A 19,263-nucleotide genomic window follows, 5' to 3' on the forward strand; every position below is an offset into this window, starting at 1 on the left:
AACCGTCCGGCGTTCAAGGCCACGCGATTTCGGAAGACGAAGACGTTGACGATTACACTCATCACTAATCGTGGTGTACTAGAATCGTGTGCTAAAACAGTAGCTCGGTAGACGGGTCGTTGGCTGGTCGTTTGAGGATGGAGCGAGTCGTCCGGTCCAACAAGAGAGCAGAAGTCGGACAGTGTGACAAGTCCAAGAGGGAGGCAAACATCAGCAGAGAGTGTGGCCCCAAAGGCGCCGGCGTCTGTTTCCAGAGCCGTAGCCGTGGCCGTATACTAGAGGTTAGACGGAAAGAAGCAGCCCATCGAATCGCCCCCAGGCGACCAGAGGAAATCAAGACTTCAGACTTCAAGATACGCGGACGGGGTACTTTGTACAGGTGGGAGCCCCCAACGTCATGTCCTGGGAAAGAGAGAAGACGAGAGCAAATGGAATGCCACACCTTACGCAGCAAGCTCTTCGACGCTAGCTCGGGTCTCAGGTACCGCAGCTTGCGGTGGCCACTCAGAGGCTCGCAGAATGACACCGGCGGGATGTTATGGTGTGAGTGGTACAGCATGTTCAGCTCCCACTTTGCGCGCGAGGGATTTCCAGCCAAGTCATGAGAGATCCTGGGGTAGGAGCCTGTAGGCTGTAGCCTGTAGGGGTGAGGGACCCTAGTTCAAGCCCGCCGTCCGTCGTCTTTGGTTCCTATGGTGAGAGAGAGTGTGTGTGTGACCGCTGCCGAAGGGACCGAGCCGGATGATGCTCTGAGCAACGAGTCACGGCAGGTCGTCGCTGTCATTGTCATCATTCATGTTGCGCCATCATGGTCCTCCTCCACCGGGGGGTCGCACTCGCAGCGAGACAGATCAGCTGTCAACCAGAGCTGGAATGAGGGGCTCAATTGCCTGCCGAAGCAGCCTCAACGTCAACGCTCGTGTTGGCAAGGACACGGACACCCACAAGACAGAATGAGGTCTGCGAGGAAGAGTTACCGCCAAAGCACCCCCCCCCCCCCCAAGCCCAGATGGAGGTGATGGAGGGGTGGTGGACACCTTGGTCAGGATGCTGAAGGTTAGTCATGAGTGATGGAATCTTCGGCAGATGCATTTCTCATATTTCTGTCGAGAACTCGAGGGCCCTCGTCCCAAGTGCGGGCACTCGCCTAACCGTACCTTACTGCTCACTGAAAGCGTTGGCCCCGAGGATACGATCCTGATCGAGAACAGAGAGCGCTGATTCGGGTTATCCGAGGCTTGGCTGGACTCGTATGATATCCAGACGCATTGCTGCCGCATAAGAACGAACCCCGCGAGACTCGAGAGACAAGGAACGTCGGAGGCGGAAGAGGTGCAGAAGAGAGCTATGCAGAAACGGGAAGATGGAGCCGCCTCCCCCATGTCTGCTTTCGATGCTCTACGGAGTAGTCAATTGCTCGACCGACTGCTCAGTGCTCCAGGCTCGGAGCACTCCTCAAGGCATCCCGTTAGCTGCAAGTTGCAGCATTCTGTCGGCGGTAAGCTGCGCAACTCTCAAAACACCGGGCGGCGCGCCGACCCACCGTTGGGGTACCTTATCTGCGGGGGAGGGGCCCCGTAGGATGCTGGAAACAGGCATGACATGGCCAAGGCATCTGGTGGGGGGCACGGCAGTTGTAAATGCGCTCACTTGCTCTGTCAGACTCTGTCCCTCTCTCTCTCTTTCACTGTGAGTCTCACTCTCACTCTCATTCTCAGTCTCACTCATGGCTGCTGTTTCAAGAACCCATGGTCTCGATCTTGGTCTTGTTTTGGGTCTGGACAGCCTCAAGCAAATACAGTAGAGCCATACTCTCCCCAATTAGAAGTCCTTTGTTCACAAATCCTCGGCCTACCAGACCATGATACCGACCCATTCTTGCTATCCATACATAGGAAATATGTCCAGTCCCCTTTGTCAACGTGTCTCACTCCTTTGGCTCGCCGACATCGCCGAGACGGGCGAAGGAACAAGAAATGTTTGCCTTCATTACTGATCATGAACTCATAATTCCATAGCAATCAGAGACATCCAAGCTCGACTTCGATCCGACTTTCATTTGCCGACTTTCTGGCCCGGAGTCCATCCCAACTCCCGTAGTCCAAGACATCACAGGGCTCCACGTATGGGGTTGATCCATGGAGAACCCCTTCCCTACCAACGCAGTAGCCTTCTTGGTCCCTGACGCAGCGTCGCTTGGAATGAGACGTGATTGGTGCCGGGGCGACGGTCAAACGCTTTCGGCCCCGAAAGGAGGGAGAGACAGGCGCCGGACCCTCCCCTTCATGCCATGATACCTTGTTTCCACCGCAGACACGGAGCCTTCACAAGCACGAGCTTGTGGAAACGACATGCTCGTATGGACACTCCCTAGCGAAGCGAACGGCACAGTTGCGATCTTCGTACGCGTATGAGCCTTTCTCCAAGCTTCGGCCTCGGCGCCCATTCATTCTCCGCCCCCCGAATAGCCCGGCTTCTCTCGGCCCTCTCATCGGCCCTCTCGTCGGAGTCTCCTGTACTCATCCAGCAGTTCTGGAACCTCCTCCCCCAACCACGCGCCGCATACCCGCTCCCGCCCCGGACACCTGGCTTCACTGACAACTCAAGGGTTCCCCGCACATGCATCGCCCAGTGACGCCTTACCGCCGCAAGGATTAGGTACCATGAGTGCATAGTAGCCGAGGGATGGCACATTGTATTATCTGAGATGATGTGGTTGGGTTACAGCACATGAGCTTGACGTCTTGTTGCTTCTTCGAACAGTGTCGCAAAAAGAAAGTTCTTGCCCGTTTGTGCAGATTTGAGGCGTTCCCAGTCAGGAACGACCCGGCGAAAGAATTCCAAAATTGTATAAAACACCACAAACAGTGCATATTTACATCACACCGAGTGAAGATACTTGTTACACCAAAGAGTGGAAAACCAACCCAGAGTTGGACTGTTTTACCGCCCAGTTCTAGACTGTCAGACTGAAGCTGGAACAGAAGTTAGAAACAATAACTACAGGCCTCAATACTGTACACTAACCAGTGACTCAACCCGGTTCTAAAACAAGTAGCCTCGAGATTCAGTTTTCCTCGGCAAATGATCCGGCCAGCTCTGTTGATCGCTCCAAAGCCCAAAAGCCAAAAATAGGGCCGTCGTCTGGATCCAACTTCCCCTACCGTGTTAGCACAGTAGACCAACCTTCCATCTCACGTGTCGAAGGCCGAAAGAACCGCACGCTTGTGCGCCGTCGCGCCGCCCTAAATGCTACCCCAATGACCTATGCCATCGTTCGCGAGGGAAAGTCGCCGGTTCGGCGGTTCATAGTAAAACAGATCATGTATTCCATAGTGTCTCTAGTGTTAAGGAATTCGAATCTCCTAGTTCAAGGGCTCATGAATGAGGAATGTCTCTTGGATGTTAGCGAGCTGAACTATTCCCTTTTTTTTTTTTTTTTTCTTGTTAACTCCAGCTCGTTACTCTCACTCGCTCCAAGTAAGTCAAGCGATTTCTCGCTCTCCGAATCGAAACCAGACACATCTCTCAATGTCTAATCTCACTATACGAGGAAGAGAGACCGAGAAGGCTGTCTGCAGTTGACAATTACTTCTCAGTGAGACATCGCCAAACCCTTCCAGGGACCAACCCTCGTCCTCCATCTCCCGCTCTTTCAAATCCTCCTCCCAAAAACCATCTGCCGAAGGCCCCACGGCCAGCGCACCCCAGTCGTGCCCCCATCCTCCCAAAAGCCCCAACCAACGGGCCCCAGTGTCACGGCGTCGCCTTACGTGGCTTATCAGCCCCCCCGAAGCCAAAATCTTCGGCAGATGTTTTTGCGCGTGTTCTGGCGGCCGCCGCAACCAGAGGAGCCTGAGGAGGAGGTTCCAGAGGTTCAGGAGCTATGGGCGCCTTTCCTCTCCTTCTCAATCCCGTCTCCTGCTCCTCACTGTGTAGGTTATGGCCATTGTTTCCCACGCCCCCTTGCGCCGGCCGTCCGTTTCCTTTGCCCGGCCCCCCAGCCCAATGACACGAACAGGTGGGATCGGATCGGAGGTGCCCACGTGGGAAGAAGAGGGAATCGACACTACACAGACTACACTGTGGCCGCTCACCTATGCCGTTTCCGGATCCTGCTATAGCCCTTTCTAACTCCGTGCTAAGAAGACACAACCTCACGGCGTCATTTTGACGTCGTATCGTGATATCGTCTCTCCATGGTCAAATCTTCCAGCAGAGCCTTCGTGTCAAAATTGCTGCTGTTCTGACCGGTGATTGGGGCATGATTCATGCTCTTCGCTAATTGCAACCGCATAGAGGAAACGGTTTGGTAATAATTGGCATCATCCGAAACGCTGATTGCGAGTCATCACCGCTGATTACGCGTGAGGTGAGGTAGTAGGCGAAACCCTGCGCGCAGACATGATTGAACTTGATAAATCGAGGCTTCCTCATATGCCCGGAATAATGATATTGAGACGCTCGCTAGGAATGTGTGGGTATCCTCAAAAGACAATAAACTCGCAGCTAGTGTATCTCAACAAGTCGGCACTTCTCAGCTCAAGTTGCTGCAAATGCCGGAACCTCCTTGCCTCTCGATGCTGCGTGTGCCCTGGCGCTTTGCTTAAGCAAGCTGATCATAGCTATGACATCGCCTTCGTCGCGTTTGAGCATCACTGCGAGCGCTTGAGTACCAGAGTCTGGTCTGGCGGACAACGTCTGTAGAAGCCACTTGGCATCTGCTTCAGGCCAGGCAAAGGGCTCAACGTCCACCGATCCTCGCGTAGTATGTAGATGACGATTCACTGGTCCAGCCTGCTGTCTCTCGTACCTGCTTTGTTGACTCTGTTGCGGGGAGCCTGCCATTCTGCGTGCTTTCTCGGCTGCAATCCGCTCTTCCAGTCGTCTATCGCAAAACTCCCGTTGTCGTCGTCTGGTCTCTTCGTATTCGTGCCGCTCTCGCTTTTCCTTCTGTTTCTTCTCAACGAACCGCTGTTCGTAAAGTCGTTGCCGCTGAATCGTGTGATTGACCTTGGTCCAAGTCACATCCAGCTCTCGCTTGAAGCCTCGTAAATAGTCGGCCAGCTTCCCTCGACTGAGCTTCTTGGATAGTAATTGCTCCTTCTGCCTCCTCCTCGCAAGGTTTGAGAGCATGCCATAGTATAGCTTCTCAATCCAAGCAACCAGTCTGTGCATAATTTGCAACATCGTTTTCGTGAACGACCCGGTGTAATGTGATGTATTGTGCTCAGTACCCTTTTGGAATACGTTTCCAAGCGTGACCACAAGCAAAGGAATGACACTTTCGTACAGCTCCCTAACGAAACGTGGCGCCGGCATGTCAGATTCGTCGCCGGGGCTGGGCTTCTTCGCTTTCGTGGCTATCCTATAAACAAGTGTGTCGACTTCCTTGAAGGTGTGCCTGGCATCGACCGCATCTGCATCGCTCGAATGCAAATAGTCGCATTGTATACTGAAGAGGGGCGCGCGAGGTGCTCCTTCCCAGAAATCGTTGAGTAGGTGAATGCGGTCCCAGAGAGGCTGAGTTCTCTGCGAGAGTTGCGCCGGCCCGGTTGTGAGGTCAACTGCTCTTCCGTCTTTGGAGCGCATCCAACCCACCCCATTCATCAACTCCTTGATGCTCTTCAATGACGGTGATTTGACTGCCGCCGCGGTCAGTCGGTCTTGTTCTCCGGGCTTGTGAAAGATGAAATGATCGTCCGGGTACTCGTAATCGACCTCCGGAAAGAGGTCAGGAGTCAAAGGGTCCATATCATCAACCAAACGTCGAAGCTGCTGCGTTGGCTCTATTGGATGTGGCTCCATTTGGGAGTCGGTATCCCCTGGATAGGCATCATCCCCCCTTACTTGTGCAGACGGCGGCAACTCAGCCATAGTTGGATCGTTGTAGAGTTGCTCATCATCATCATTACCATCCCCGTCGCCTTCTTCTGAGCCTTGGGCCGAGCCTTGCTCTGCGCCCTCCCCGTCTGTGTTCTGAGTCTCGCGCTCGACAAACAGTCCATCCCCATTGTCTGGGTCTTGTGAATCAGATCGCGAATCGGACGATTCGTCCTCTTCGTATGATGATATTGAAAGGTCGACTGCGACGGCAGACCCTCTAGGTGGGCTACTCGCAAACTCATAGATATCCGCCCTGCGGCCTGCAGCAGCGGCAGGTTCGTCCTCGTTATCTGGGTCTGGCATCGCTTGAGAAGCGTCGGCATTCAGAAAGCCTTCACTTTGTTTCGTCGCTTTCGTTCTCGAGAGTCGACTGGACTCTTGAGTTATCTGCCCCTTTCCGGCACGGCTTGCGTTCGTACGATGGGTATTCGTTGCTTCCCTACGCAATGTATCTACCCGGAGATCCTCACGTATCTTTCTCGGCCGTCCTCGTTTCTTGGCAATCTGCAGGATCAAATTGTAAGCTTTTTGAAGTAATTTGGAATGGCTTGAGCTTACTTGTGCTTCCATCGGTGCCTCCGCTACCAATGGCAGAGCTGCACCTTCGCTTTGGTCGTCTGTTACTTCTTCATCTTCTTCGTCTGGATCATCTCCTGTTGTCTGTTCGTCTCGTTCTCCTTGGCCATCTTTTTCGACGCTGCCTTGATCTACGTCCACCTGATCTTCTTCCTCCGCATCCTTCTGACTTCTTCGTCTTCTCTTCACTCGTATAGCCTCAAAATCCCTAATGTCCTCCACATCAACGTGACCGAGACGTTTGCTGCGCCGGGTTCCCGCCGGAACCTTATCGATGCTGCTGGTCGGTATGGCCCTCTCGCTACCTCCCGCAGCTTGGCTCTTCGCCGGCCGAACAGATCGTTTCCTGGTGGCTGCCGGCATCGCCGTCTTTCGACCGGGGATACGGTTGTGTCCTAGGTAGGAGGTCGACTTGAGGAATATTCTCTCAAACAAGGCGACGTGACCGCGATTGATATTCAGTGCTCTTGGCGTCTCATTGTCGACGATCCGTCGTTCGTCCAATGACGCGGATGAAGCAGCTACCGACGAAGTATCGCGACAGGAACGCGCTCCTAATGCCTTCCGACCAGAGCGTGTTCCGAGCAGGGATCATGTTGCTATTGCCCGCAGGCGGGGCCGGCGATGGCCCCTCCTTCCGGCTGAGTCAGCAAGAAGGGTCCCTCAATTCGACACTGCCCTGGACGGAGACATTCACGTTTCCTAAGTCAGCATGTTCCACACCAACTCGAAGGATTGTGCTCACGACAGTATGCACAAGCAACCCGATGACCACAGCATTCGAATGCGGTTGCTGAGGCCCTTCTCTTGTAGGAGGGCTGCGTCCACCGCTGGGGTTCACATGTTCACCCTTCCTCATACTTGACTCGGTCTCCTCCCCGACGATAGCTCATCCCTTTCGTATTGGGCACCTTGTTCAAAGTTTTGATCGAGATGTCTTCACTCCTTTCTACAACGCAGCAGGACATGTTAGTCCGATAATTACCGAATTGGACAAATTTCTAGAGCCGAGTACGACTTCCAGGAGCGAATCCTCCGCCAAGACGTCATCAACACAGTTTTTGACGAGAACTAGGCTTGCAAGTGCAACACTTAGCATCATGAACAGGTTTCTCATCAATCCCTATCTATGACCTTGGAATCTCTTCGATGCAAAGTGTCATTGAGTCTGGCCCAAATGCAATGGGCTCCTCGAGATTTGGCTTTCGTGATAGGTTCGCGGATGAGTTCAAGGTAGTCCGACGAGGCGAAAGAAGCCAGCATCATGGCAGAGGCAACCCTTACCCTCACACCACTTCGAAGCGTACCCGAGATGGGGGCTCACTCTCTTTAAACAACACACAGACTCGTCGAGCATGGAGGTCCATGTCAAACATCGACGTGTTCCAACCCAGATCGCTATCCAAGTCCACTGCGTTTCACCCATAACCTATCGGACGCTGATCTCCTTCTGCAGCTCTCACTCGTTCATCGGTCTTTTTCAGCTGAAGTGGTCTCTTCTATCTACCTGGCAACAGTTGGAAACAATCGTGCCGATCGTGCATGATGCGGCTCAGCAACTGGAAGCCACAGGCCCACAGTCTTTTATTTTCGTCTGAAAAGCTGCGACATGTCCCGTTCCCGCCCTCAGCTTCCCGGAGCTAGAGCTTCATGCCGTCATGTAGTGTCGGAGCTTCTTTTGGCCATGGACTTATGGTGGCGACCGCATCCGTTTCGTCCCTACTCGATTCTTGGCCAGACGCGCCAAAACTGTGATGGGAAGCGCAAGGAAGGATGAGGCCGTCCTTGCCGGTGTGTGTGTCGAGGTGCCGGGCAATAGGTAGGTTCTTCCCGTCCCGGACACGAGGCAAATAAATCTTGTTGCCGGAAGCAACGGTCTACTCGATCAAGCAATCTACAACTACAAAGCAGGTTTTTGGCTTTTTCTGACATTTCAGAGTGGAAGAAAAGTTCAAACGGGGTCGGCAATTTCTCATTCGGCGAGGCTTACATTTGTTATCATCGTTTCTTCGTTTTGACTTTGTACTTTCGCTTTCAGAACCCCTCTTCATATGCCAGCTAGTTGTCTTTGCAACAAGACTGATTTAATGTCGATTGTCCTTCAGGTCGATTCTTCACGAGCTCCTATCGACGAACGGCGCCGTCGCCCAAGATGCGTTTCAGTGTGGGAATTGCGTTCCTTCTCGGCCAGGCTATGGCCTCACCTCACTCGCTTCAGCAACTCCAGCAAAGACAAGACAAGAAAGACTGCCCACCAATTCATATCTTTGGAGCGCGAGAGACTACGGCACCGCCGGGTTTTGGTGCCGCGGCTGGCATCGTCGACGACCTCACCAAGGCGAATCAAGGGGCCACGAACGAGGCCATCAATTATCCCGCATGTGGAGGGTCGTCAGACTGTTTGGGAATCAGCTACGCGGACTCGGTGAAGAATGGGACGGCGGCTGTTGCCACGGCCGTGAACGACTTCAACAAGAAGTGCCCCAAGACGAAGATTGTCATGCTGGGGTTCTCTCAGGTATGTCTTGCATGTTGGCATTGCATTAGCAAAGACAGATCTGACTGATGGAAACCAGGGTGCTCAAATCATGGACAACGCGTACTGCGGTGGTGGAGACAGCATTGAAGGGGTCAAGGACGTCAATGTTCTCATCTCCAATGAGGCACTCGGCGCGGTGAAAGTCGCCATCTTCATGGGTGACCCACGTTACGTCGCTGGCCTTCCTTACGAGGTTGGCACGTGCAAAACGCAAGGGGTAAGGTGGTGGAAGAAATATACAAAAGAGAAGAAGCAGCTACTAACGCACACCAGTTTGCACCACGGCCTCAGGGGTTTCAATGCCCGAACGGAGGCAACATCAAGTCATTCTGTGATTCAGCAGACCCGTTTTGCTGTAACGGCAATGATCCCGTTGCTCATCTACAGTATCCCAGCATCTACGGCGACCAGATTAAACAGTTTGTGAGCGACAAACTAAAATAGAGGAAACGAGAAAGAAGGTTGGAGCCCATCCTACCGAGAACACCATCAACCTCGACCCAGGGAGACTTGCACTTGCAAACCATTCAACCTTGGCGTACCACCAACTTCAGGGCCGCGCGGCCTTTGATCTAATAGATGGCCTCTTCGAAACGAGGGCCATTGAGTCACTTCCGAGTCCTTCTTGTCATCAGACTTTTACCTTTTCTTTCACACCTGTACCAAGAGCTCAACCAGAGGTACATACAGTTCATAATAGGGAGGCCATAGACGGCGCTCAGACAGACCGAGGTTTGGATAGAACCTAAGCATAGACGTAATTAATACAATTTGATACATACTCTCGGTCTCGTCTCGGTCTCGCACAAGTAGTAGAAAGTGTGAGTCCGTTTGACACGTCCAAAAGTCTGCTTCGAGCCAAAAGTCAATTCGGTGTGTTTTGGAGAAAGTTCTATCAGGAATTCGGGAGAAAATAAGCTTGAAGCGGGAGAGAATCTTTAATTGTTCGTAGACCCTGTACGCTGTAGTCATGGTCGCTGACTAAGGCACAATCTGTCGTCACTCCACAATGTTCACCCCTCCATCATCTCAAACAACGGGACGTTGTGCTTAGAGCTCCAAGCTATCATCCACAGTCACAGCGAGCAGAACCTCACACAGCCACATCCAACCCAATATCTCAACCCCTTTCGTCCCAACCCACGAGTACACACACACAAGCAAACCAAAATGGATCCTCCAAAACCATCACCATCAACCTCATCAACAAAACCGCCCGAAAAACCATCCTTCCCCGCCATCACACCCCTCCCAAAGACCCCGCGCACCTTTCAAACCCCCACCAAGCGCATCAACACCGGCACCGACCTTGCAACCTTTCTCACAACAACAGCCTACCGCGACATCCTCCTCTTCCTCCTCCAGCTCAACCGCTCCCTCTGCCCGCGCCGCAACCCAACCCGCCCAACGGGCCCCTCCACAACCTACCCGCTCTCCTCCGTCCCCTCCACACCCGAACGCGGCCTCCCGCCCTCCATAGCCCGCCTCCAGGCCCTCCTCGCCGAAGCCGAAGCCCTCATCGACCTCGCGCCCCCAGACCCGGGCCCCCGCCGCTTCGGTAACGTCTCCTTCCGCAAGTGGCACGAGCTCCTCGCCGAACGCGCACCCGCCCTGCTGTCCAAACACATCCCCGACTCCGTCCTCGCTTTCCCCGCGACGCCGTCCTCCGAGCCGCCCGCCGCCGAGCTCCTGGCGTACCTCCTCGGCTCCTTTGGCTCCGCGCAGCGCCTGGACTACGGAACGGGCCACGAGCTCGCCTTCCTCGCCTTCCTCGGCTCCCTCTACAAACTCTCCTACTTCGCCGACGACACCGCCACCACCACCACCACTAACAACACTGTCGCCGACTCAGAAAATGGCCAACCAACTGCCGCAGCCGCAGCAGCACCAGACACATCCGCCCTAGACCGCACCATCGTCCTCGGCGTAATCGAACCCTACCTCCGCGTCGTCCGCCGCCTCATCCTCACATACACCCTCGAGCCAGCAGGATCCCACGGCGTATGGGGCCTCGACGACCACTCCTTCCTCCCCTACATCTTCGGCTCCGCCCAGCTCGCGGCGCCCGTGTCCGCGGACTCGGACCCGATGCCGACGGAGGGCTCCGTCCGCGGCGCGCCCAAGACGGGGGACATTGTCAAGCCCGCCGTCGTCGAGGACCAGCGCTCCGAGAACATGTACTTCTCCGCCGTCGGGTTCATCAACGACGTGAAAAAGGGCCCGTTTTGGGAACACAGTCCCATCCTCTTTGACGTGTCTGGCGTCAAGGACGGCTGGGGCAAGATCAATAAGGTGAAGCCCACGTTCTTCTCGTACCAGTGTAGGGTAATAACTGACATCCCTTCCAGGGCATGCTCAAAATGTTCAACGCAGAGGTCCTCCAAAAGTTCCCCGTCGTCCAGCACTTCACGTTCGGCTCCCTCTTCTCCTGGGACCAAGACCCCAACGCCGCGCCCGTATCACAGTCCGTCCACGCCGCGAACCAGCCCTCGTACAACTACCCAGCAACAACGGCGCCTCCCCCACCCCAAGCCGGCGCAGGCACGGCCGCGCCGTGGGCGACAGCAGGTGGTGCTGGTGCTGGTGCTGTTCCGATAGGTCGCATGCCCCCTCCTCCCCCTGGTAGCGCGGGAATACCCTACTCGCGACAGCCGCCGCCGCCACCGTCATCCGCGGCTTCGGCGAGGGGGCCGCCGCCGGGTATGATGGCCATGCCTCCTGGCGCACAGGAGGCGAGGCAGGGCACGGCTGATGCGCAGGTTGCGTTGACCAAGGCGCCGTGGGCAAAGTGACGAGAGTGAAAGGGAACACGGAGGATGTCATGAGTTATTATGTGGAATAGATACCCCGACTGATTGTGGCTCAAGCTAAGCAGAGGTTAGTTTGAAGGCATGGGTGGAGGTGGAACCTGAAAAAAGCCAAAGGGCCAAGACGTGAGCCGGGAAGTGGTCAAACGAGACCAATGGTATCTGCATAGCCTGGAGATACAACTTGTAGATACACCGCTTTCGTTGCTCCGGTGTGTCTATAGCGTCTGGAGACAGCAGCCCGTGGACGAGAAGAAAAGACAAAGATCATATCAGTTTAAGAAAGTACGCTCGATTCAACTTCTCGACTAATGGGTATCCGACAATTAAGCAAATGAACATGAGTAGACCAACGGTCTGAAAGCAAGAAAACCATCTAAACCCCCAATTGCATGTATGTGCCGCTTATTCTCCCCTTGTGGCTGGAGTGGCTTCGTCATCGTCGTGGAGGACAGCGGTTCGAGAGATGACGCTACGGGGCTGAATCGCTTGCATCAATTGCTCTCTTGCTCCTCTGCCGACCCAAGCCCCTTGACCTCTGGTCGAGTCTAGTCCTTCTTCAACCAGATGACACTGTGATTCCGAAACCAGTCGTTGGGGCCGAAATCCAACGGCGCAATCTAGGCGGTGGCAGCGGCCTCCTTCTTCTCCTCGGGCTTGGCGGCCTCGGTGGGAGCGGCGGCGGCCGGAGCAGGGGCGGCAGCGGGCGCGGGCGCAGTCTCAGCAGCAGCGGGAGCGGCGGCCGGGGCGGTGGGTGCGGGAGTTTCCTCCGTCTTCGCGGGCTCGGTGGCGGCCGGAGCAGCAGAGGCGGCAGCGGGAGCGGGAGCGGGGGCGGTGGCGGGCTCAGGGGCCTTGGGGGCCTCGGCGGCTACGGCAGGAGCTGCGGGCGCAGCGGGAGCTGTGCGAAGCGCATCGGGTCAGTCATCTTTTTCCTTCGTGAATTTTGCGTAGTTGGGGAGACTCACCAGCCTCGGGAGCCTTGGCGGGCTCGGTGGTAGCAGGAGCAGCATCCTCCTTCTTAGCCTCAGGCTCGGGGGCCTTGACCGGCTCAGCAGCGGCAGCAGGAGCAGGAGCAGGAGCAGCAGCGGGCTCAGCTGTTTCGTAGTCAGTCAGTAAGAGCTTGTTGAGGCGATAACCTGGCGAGAGGTTGTTCACGCGAACATGAAGAAGCGAGAGGAGGGAGCGTACTGGCCGGGGCAGCGGCGGGGGCAGCTTCAGTCTTGGTAGGCTCGGTGGCAGCGGGCGTGGTGGTCGTCGCGGCAGGCTTGGCTTCGGCGGGCTTTGCCTCGGCCTTCTTCTCGTCCTTCTTCTTGAAGATGGCCTTGAACTTGGACTTGAGGTTGTCCAGGGCGTCGATGGCTAGTTGGGAAGCATCGCATGTTAGTGATTTTTCTTGGCACTTCTGACTCAGATATTTGTTGCGTCGTCGCGTATCTTTGAGAAGCTCTGATAGCTTCTCCGGCAGCTTTCGCAGTAGGACGACCGGGGAGAACTTGGGGAAGGGTGGGAAACGGGCAGACTTACGAACTCCAGGCATGATGGCTGATTTTCGAGAGAGGATGTGTGTGTAAGAGCTGGTGTAGTCGTGTATGTGCTATGTATGTACGTGTGTAAGCGATAGCGGCGATGGAGCTACGATACTCGGCGACGATGGATGCTGGAGAGATGTAGTTGGGACGACGACGGGGTCAGGGCAGGTCTATGTAAAGAGCAAGAAAGTCAAAAAGAGGCCACCGACGATGAGGTGGGCAAAAAGGGCCAAGGGCCGGGGGGTGTTCCCATTTCTCAGAGAGGATGGAAATAGACGGTGCAGATAGACGCCCACCGCAGGCCTCAGGGAAGGGCCTCGTCTCCAGGTCTCGTCTCAGCACAGCATAGCACAGCACAGCATGGCAGTCACGCGTTGGCCTTGGCATAAGTCTCTCTCTCTCTCTGTATGTACTCCGTACAGTATAAAGTACCTTAAGAGGCAGTGAGAGGCATGACGGCGGTGAGGTGGGCAACCAAGGGAAGAGCCCAGGATGCCATGCCGGGACTTTCCAGCCAAAGGCAAAATGATCAAGGTGGGAACCAATGGGCTGCATGACCTCCCTGGCTGAGGCAGTGACAATCAATGGGGATTCGGGGGAATGGGACATGGCCTGTGTCTGTAGGTACTTGTTGACGATCCTCGTCACTTCTCATACGTCTTCTCTGTCCTTCTTGTTCCAACAAACGCCAGTCTTTGGTGTTGCTTCTCGTCTTGTTGGAGTAGTAGAGATAATGGAATATCAGGAAGAACCACATCTTTTGGCCATCTCGGGTTCCATTGTCTGGAACTTGTAAGGTTCTTTCTTGTCTGGGCTCAGTACTAAGAGGTAGTGAAGTGTGGTAGGGATGGCAGCTGCACGGCCTTCCCACTAACAGATGCACGGGGCCAGTAGCGGCGGTACGTATCTGAGCTTAGCCTGCGAGAACTCGTCAAGTCCCGTCCATCAGTCTGGAGAGACTCGTGGAGAGCACCTTATCCACCACACACCTGAGCTTGATCCCTCCGTTCATCGAAGAAGAGACTGCCCTGGCATCTATCTGTTTAGAGAGTCACTCTACTGTCGAGCCCTCTTCCGTAACGAAGCATCAGTCGGGAAAGAGTCCAACGGACCACAGTCCAAAGTTCAGAGTTCATCCGTCATCGGAGATTCGCACGCCAGTTCGTATCGATTCCCGCTGTAAGTTTGATGAACAGGATGGGCACTCGACGGGATGCTGAAACCCTGCTTTTCTGCCCCCCATCTGCCATCCTTCCTCTGCCCTCTGTACCTCTCTGGCTGGCCGTCGGTTACTTGCCTGCTTGCTGGCTCACTTGCAGCTGCAAGCCAAGAATATTCCCATCTCCTGCCGCCGTATCTGCTGCTACCGCCGCCGCTGCCGTATCCCAATATCCTGCGCATCTGCCCTCGCCAAGGCATCTCGTCCCATCCCACTCACTGCACCAGGCAGGCCAGGCAGACTGCTCTGCCCTGCAGGGTGGCATCCAGACGCATCCAACATTGGGGGGGTTTTCCAAGATGTGTGTGTGTCTATGAGATACCTTAGCGTCGCGTGCGTGGGTTAAAGAGAGAGACATAAAATCTGACGGAATGCCGTCATTTCACTTCAAGCCAGATTCAGGACCAGGGTCCAACACAATCGAAGCAACCCAGCGCACCAGTGACCAGGGCATATCAGGCTAGGCGCTACATGGTCTGGTTCACCATTCATTCTGCCATCTATTGTCGGGATGGCTATCCCCCAAAAAAGAATAGCCGGAATAGCAACAATCAGTACGAACCACTGAAGACCAAACGTTGGATCGAATAATCGATTTCGCCCGGTGGGCTTTTCGAGATTGCTCGAAATTGGCGCGGATGGATCGTTAGGGGGCCCTGGCCAAGCCTGCCTGCTTTTCCCTCGTCCCGCTGCGACGTTGCTCATCTCGACTCGTTTGTTGATCCTCACATTGACAGCAGGTTCAACGTTTTGCTACGCAAACTCCACGGCTAAGATGCAAGTACTCCGTAGGTTTGGAAATAAAGTCTGGCTCATGTGTCGGCACGTGGGTGGGCGCACACATACACACACTCCTTCGCACACCACCACCTACTGCATGATTTGTATGCACCACGACGTCAACTTCAGCCAGGGCGAAAACCAGGCTCAGAACCGAAACCGACAAAAGTGAGGAGTGCAAGATGCGACAAAAGAGAACAAGAGTCGATAGGATAGATAGGTGAGGTTAAGATGGCCAAAAAGCAAAAGAATGGGGCTCAACCGGGGATCGAACCCGGGGCCTCTCGCAGAAGACGACTTGAAGGAATCAAGAACCCAAAGCGAGAATCATACCTCTAGACCATTGAGCCGAACCAAGCCGTTTTGCGGCTAGGAATGCAGGGGCTGCGATGACGAGGAAGCTCGGTTAGCCGCTTATGTCCCTGTCAAAAATGAAGAGTGGGGCAGCTATCTTTTTCGTCCGTGGTGCTGCTGCTCGCTTCCCAAGTGTGCCAGCCTGCCGCTAAATCCAAGGCGCGAAGAGAAGGAGGTTCAAAAGGTTGTAGATCTAGGTGTGTCGGGAATATCGTTCCTTGTATGCCGCAGTCAATAGTTTGATGGAAAACGATAGAATTCAGAGAGGCTCCTTCCGGGTGTTGTAAAAGACAAATCTCAAGTTTTTCGTTTCTTGGCTGGGTGGCAGAAATTAATCATGAAGCGTTCGGGAGCTGGCAAGCCGGCCCTTGCTAGATCCTCCAATCAATATCTAGCCTGTCTCCGCCCGCCGATATGGTTTCCCTGGCCAAGGACCGACTACCTTATTTGCCTCCATAGTGACATTTATCCGGCGGTGAACTTCCAGATCGCAGAAGCAAGCTGTGTATAGACTCCTTGGGGGAGTGGCAGGCGCAGCGCGCAAGAAGCAGTTAGCGAGCAAGACTCCGTCGTTCTCATAGAAGATCATGACCTGTCAACAGCCAGTGTACTCAGTAAGATAATAACCCCATGGAAGCCAATGTAACTTACACAGTTAAGTAGCTAAGTCCTAGGCCTAATCAGATGACGCCTCCAAGCCCAAAAGTAGGAAAAACGACCTGGCTCTCTTCCGACGTTGTCTACACATCAACCTCGCAGGCTCACTGTACTAGGTAAACTCAGTGAAATTATCAAGTCGTGCTCCTTTCTACATGCCTATATGCCTAGTCGATCCAATTCCAAGATCTCAGTAGAGAAAGCCCGCCTTGACGCCCATATTTTCTTCCCATGGATGAAGATCATGAAGGGTCCCAAAATCACGCAACTATCTCCAGTCTATTCTAGATAGAAGAGGTTCTGTCATCGACAATCTCATCAAAGACCGGCGACATAGCCATCTCCCACATGGCATTCCGCATCCTGCTTTGACATGTAAGAAACAGGAAGGGTTGGACCGAAATGCGAGTATATCCACGTCTCCCCGGGCAGGGGAAGTTGTCGATGATCAAATATTCGTGATTCACATCTCATCTTGTGCCGACATTCGGTACCATATGTAAGTAAGTAGGCAATACACAATGAGTCCTCGTAAATCTGCAACATACGAAAAACTGAGCTGAATCAAAGACAGTAGAATCTCACAAGCATTTAGATAAGATATAATCGAGAGAAGTGAACTTGAAAATTGTCTGTCATGTCAGAATTGTGCTCGCCTCCTTTATACATCCCCTTATTAAATCCCACCACCACTCCAACTGTCTCGTACATTACATACATGATAGTATCGAATATACAAGCAAGTCATCAAGTCATCAGTCGTCAAAACGTCCAAAATGTGCGTATACCTTTCCCCGTTTCCTCCCATAAGCAAAACCAAAAACGCTCAATTATGAGCATTCAACACCAACAACACCAAATTCGCCACAACCATGACAGTAATCATCAACCAAAGCAAAACAGCAAGCACCGTAACCCACCACGAATTCGCCATCTTCACCCCAACAGCACTAAACCGCCGCGCCGGCACGACGCCCGTATCAGACCCGTAGCTCGCGGCGCCGGGTACAACAGTCATGTACTTGTCAAACGACGTGAAATAAATCAGCGGCGCCGTGATGATGGGCAACACGGTGCTCAGCACGACCTGCGTGCCCGTCAAGGCGTTGCTGAGCCCGGACTGCCCCGCGACGGCGACGACGACGACGGTCGGCGTGACGCTTATGAGGCGCGTCGCGAGGCGGCGGAGCCAGGGCCGCATGCGCCAGTTGAGCGCTCCCTCGCTGACGAGCTGGCCGGCGATGGTGCATACCAGGCCCGCGGATACGCCTGACAAAAGGAGGGCAAAGGCAAAGATGATCCCAGCAGCGGAGGAGATGCTGTTGGCAAGTAAGTCGTGCATACCGAAGATGTCAGAGGCGAGAGACGTCTGGCCCTGGTAGAGCGCTGAACCCGCCACGATGAGAATGGCCGAGTTGACGAAGAGCGCAAAGATGAAGAGGGAGAAGACGATCTCGGCGATGGAGAACTTCATGCAGTGCTTTATGGCGGCCATGGAGGGGAAGTAAAAGACCTTGTTGTAGCTATCGACGGTGGTCATTGTGTCGGAGCGGGGGAGTTCCTGGAGGTTACCCTCCTTCATGTCAAAGTCTTTGAGGCGGGACTGGACGACGCCCGAGCCAAGGTGGAGGCTGTGAGGCATGACTGTTGCGCCCAAGATTCCACAAGACTGATATAATCTGTTACAGTACATGTTAGCACGACCATTGGATCGCAGGAGGGCCTTCTCTACATACCCCTGAGTCTGGATGATGGAGCTGGACGGGAGGTATCCGCGAAACACCTGACCGACGGTCGTATTCTCAATCAACGAAAGCTGAATACAGAAGCAAACGACGACGCCCAAAACAAGAAAACAGACGCCAATCTCAAACAGCCGTAGGCCGCGCATCGAACCATCAGGGCGGTAAAAGACGACGATGAAGACAACGTCCACAATGGTGAGAACGACGCAGGCGATCAACGGCAACTTTGGTATAAGCAGGTGTATAGCCGTTGCAGTTCCAATGACGACCGCCATATCCGTCGCGACAATGGCAATCTCGGCGAGTGCGTAGACAATGAGATTCATCCATCTCGGGAGGAAGACGCGGCAGGCGGTCGCCAAGTCAAGGCCTGTGATGGTCCCGAGTTTGATAGACAGCGCCTGGAGGAATATCGCAACAATATTGCTCAGCAGAACGATGAACAGCAGGTCAAAGTGATAGGAAGCCCCGGCGGCGATATCAGTGGCGTAGTTTCCGGGATCAACTGCGTCAGATGGTCAGTCTCGACTGCACTTTCAATACCTCGTTCTCCAAGGATACCTACTATATGCGACGGCAATCATGAACCCGGGTCCCACAAACTTGCCAAATGTCATGAGGTCGCTCCATCGCCTGTTGATCCAGTTCTTCTCCCTCTTGTGAACGGTATGGCCTGGCAAGGGAAGTGTCGGTCCTTCAAGGAGCGAAAACGGGCCCTCGTCGTCGATCCGCGTCTGCTTCTTGAGCGTATTCGGGGCAAAACCCTCAGCGCTGGCCGACGTGCCCTGCGAAGATACAATGGTATTGAGGTTGATGAAATCCGGTGGCACGTCACTCAGTCGCCTGGACTCCGAGTGTGACTGGCCATGTAGAGTTTGGCTGATGGTGTAGTCGGCGGTGAAAGGACTGACGCTGGATCGGCGGGAACTGCCACCTTGCTCAGCGACGGGCTCATCCAGCCATGTAGGCTTCATGGTATCCCAGGTAGCAACGACAGATTTTGATCCGGTCCGCGATGCTACATTCCAAGGGGACGATTAGAATTGATGCCAATGTGTAACCTTGACAAGCAGACTCGTCAAAACTTGCCATGGGAGCGCTTATGAGCAGCAGCGTTGAACCCTTTGCAAGAGCGTCAAAGGGGGGGGAGGGAAAGGGGAACAAAAGACTC

At 54.4% G+C, this 19,263-nt stretch overlaps 7 protein-coding genes across 7 annotated transcripts; 4 read left to right on the forward strand and 3 right to left on the reverse strand.

The window, feature by feature from the left end:
* Positions 1–137: 137 nt before the first annotated feature.
* On the forward strand, positions 138–630 carry CCOS01_10521 (uncharacterized protein; the record flags this gene model as incomplete). Its single annotated transcript, XM_060458676.1, has 2 exons — positions 138–281; positions 400–630. 2 exons carry the CDS (start codon positions 138–140, stop codon positions 628–630), a joined length of 375 nt encoding a protein of 124 aa, XP_060310478.1.
* A 2,399-nt stretch (positions 631–3,029) lies between these two features.
* On the forward strand, positions 3,030–3,539 carry CCOS01_10522 (uncharacterized protein; the record flags this gene model as incomplete). The annotated part of the gene is made up of 1 exon (XM_060458677.1): positions 3,030–3,539. A coding segment is annotated over one exon (510 nt), but the record flags the coding sequence as incomplete, so codon positions are not given.
* Positions 3,540–4,542: 1,003 nt separating this feature from the next.
* Positions 4,543–6,825, reverse strand: CCOS01_10523 (uncharacterized protein; the record flags this gene model as incomplete). Its single annotated transcript, XM_060458678.1, has 2 exons — positions 4,543–6,390; positions 6,445–6,825. The coding sequence occupies 2 exons, from the start codon at positions 6,823–6,825 to the stop codon at positions 4,543–4,545; spliced, it is 2,229 nt and encodes a 742-aa protein (XP_060310480.1).
* A 1,789-nt stretch (positions 6,826–8,614) lies between these two features.
* CCOS01_10524 (cutinase) lies at positions 8,615–9,445 on the forward strand (the record flags this gene model as incomplete). The annotated part of the gene is made up of 3 exons (XM_060458679.1): positions 8,615–8,980; positions 9,039–9,218; positions 9,275–9,445. 3 exons carry the CDS (start codon positions 8,615–8,617, stop codon positions 9,443–9,445), a joined length of 717 nt encoding a protein of 238 aa, XP_060310481.1.
* A 726-nt stretch (positions 9,446–10,171) lies between these two features.
* On the forward strand, positions 10,172–11,793 carry CCOS01_10525 (phosphotyrosyl phosphate activator protein; the record flags this gene model as incomplete). Its single annotated transcript, XM_060458680.1, has 2 exons — positions 10,172–11,293; positions 11,350–11,793. 2 exons carry the CDS (start codon positions 10,172–10,174, stop codon positions 11,791–11,793), a joined length of 1,566 nt encoding a protein of 521 aa, XP_060310482.1.
* A 635-nt stretch (positions 11,794–12,428) lies between these two features.
* CCOS01_10526 (uncharacterized protein) lies at positions 12,429–13,345 on the reverse strand (the record flags this gene model as incomplete). The annotated part of the gene is made up of 3 exons (XM_060458681.1): positions 12,429–12,706; positions 12,774–12,902; positions 12,997–13,345. 3 exons carry the CDS (start codon positions 13,343–13,345, stop codon positions 12,429–12,431), a joined length of 756 nt encoding a protein of 251 aa, XP_060310483.1.
* A 3,828-nt stretch (positions 13,346–17,173) lies between these two features.
* CCOS01_10527 (metal ion transporter metal ion transporter) lies at positions 17,174–19,066 on the reverse strand (the record flags this gene model as incomplete). The annotated part of the gene is made up of 3 exons (XM_060458682.1): positions 17,174–18,026; positions 18,084–18,597; positions 18,658–19,066. The coding sequence occupies 3 exons, from the start codon at positions 19,064–19,066 to the stop codon at positions 17,174–17,176; spliced, it is 1,776 nt and encodes a 591-aa protein (XP_060310484.1).
* Between the last annotated feature and the right edge of the window lie 197 nt (positions 19,067–19,263).

Source organism: Colletotrichum costaricense (genome assembly GCF_030867565.1).
Source record: "Colletotrichum costaricense strain IMI 309622 chromosome Unknown Scaffold_11.1, whole genome shotgun sequence".
In the NCBI taxonomy this organism is placed as follows: Eukaryota; Fungi; Ascomycota; class Sordariomycetes; order Glomerellales; family Glomerellaceae; genus Colletotrichum; species Colletotrichum costaricense.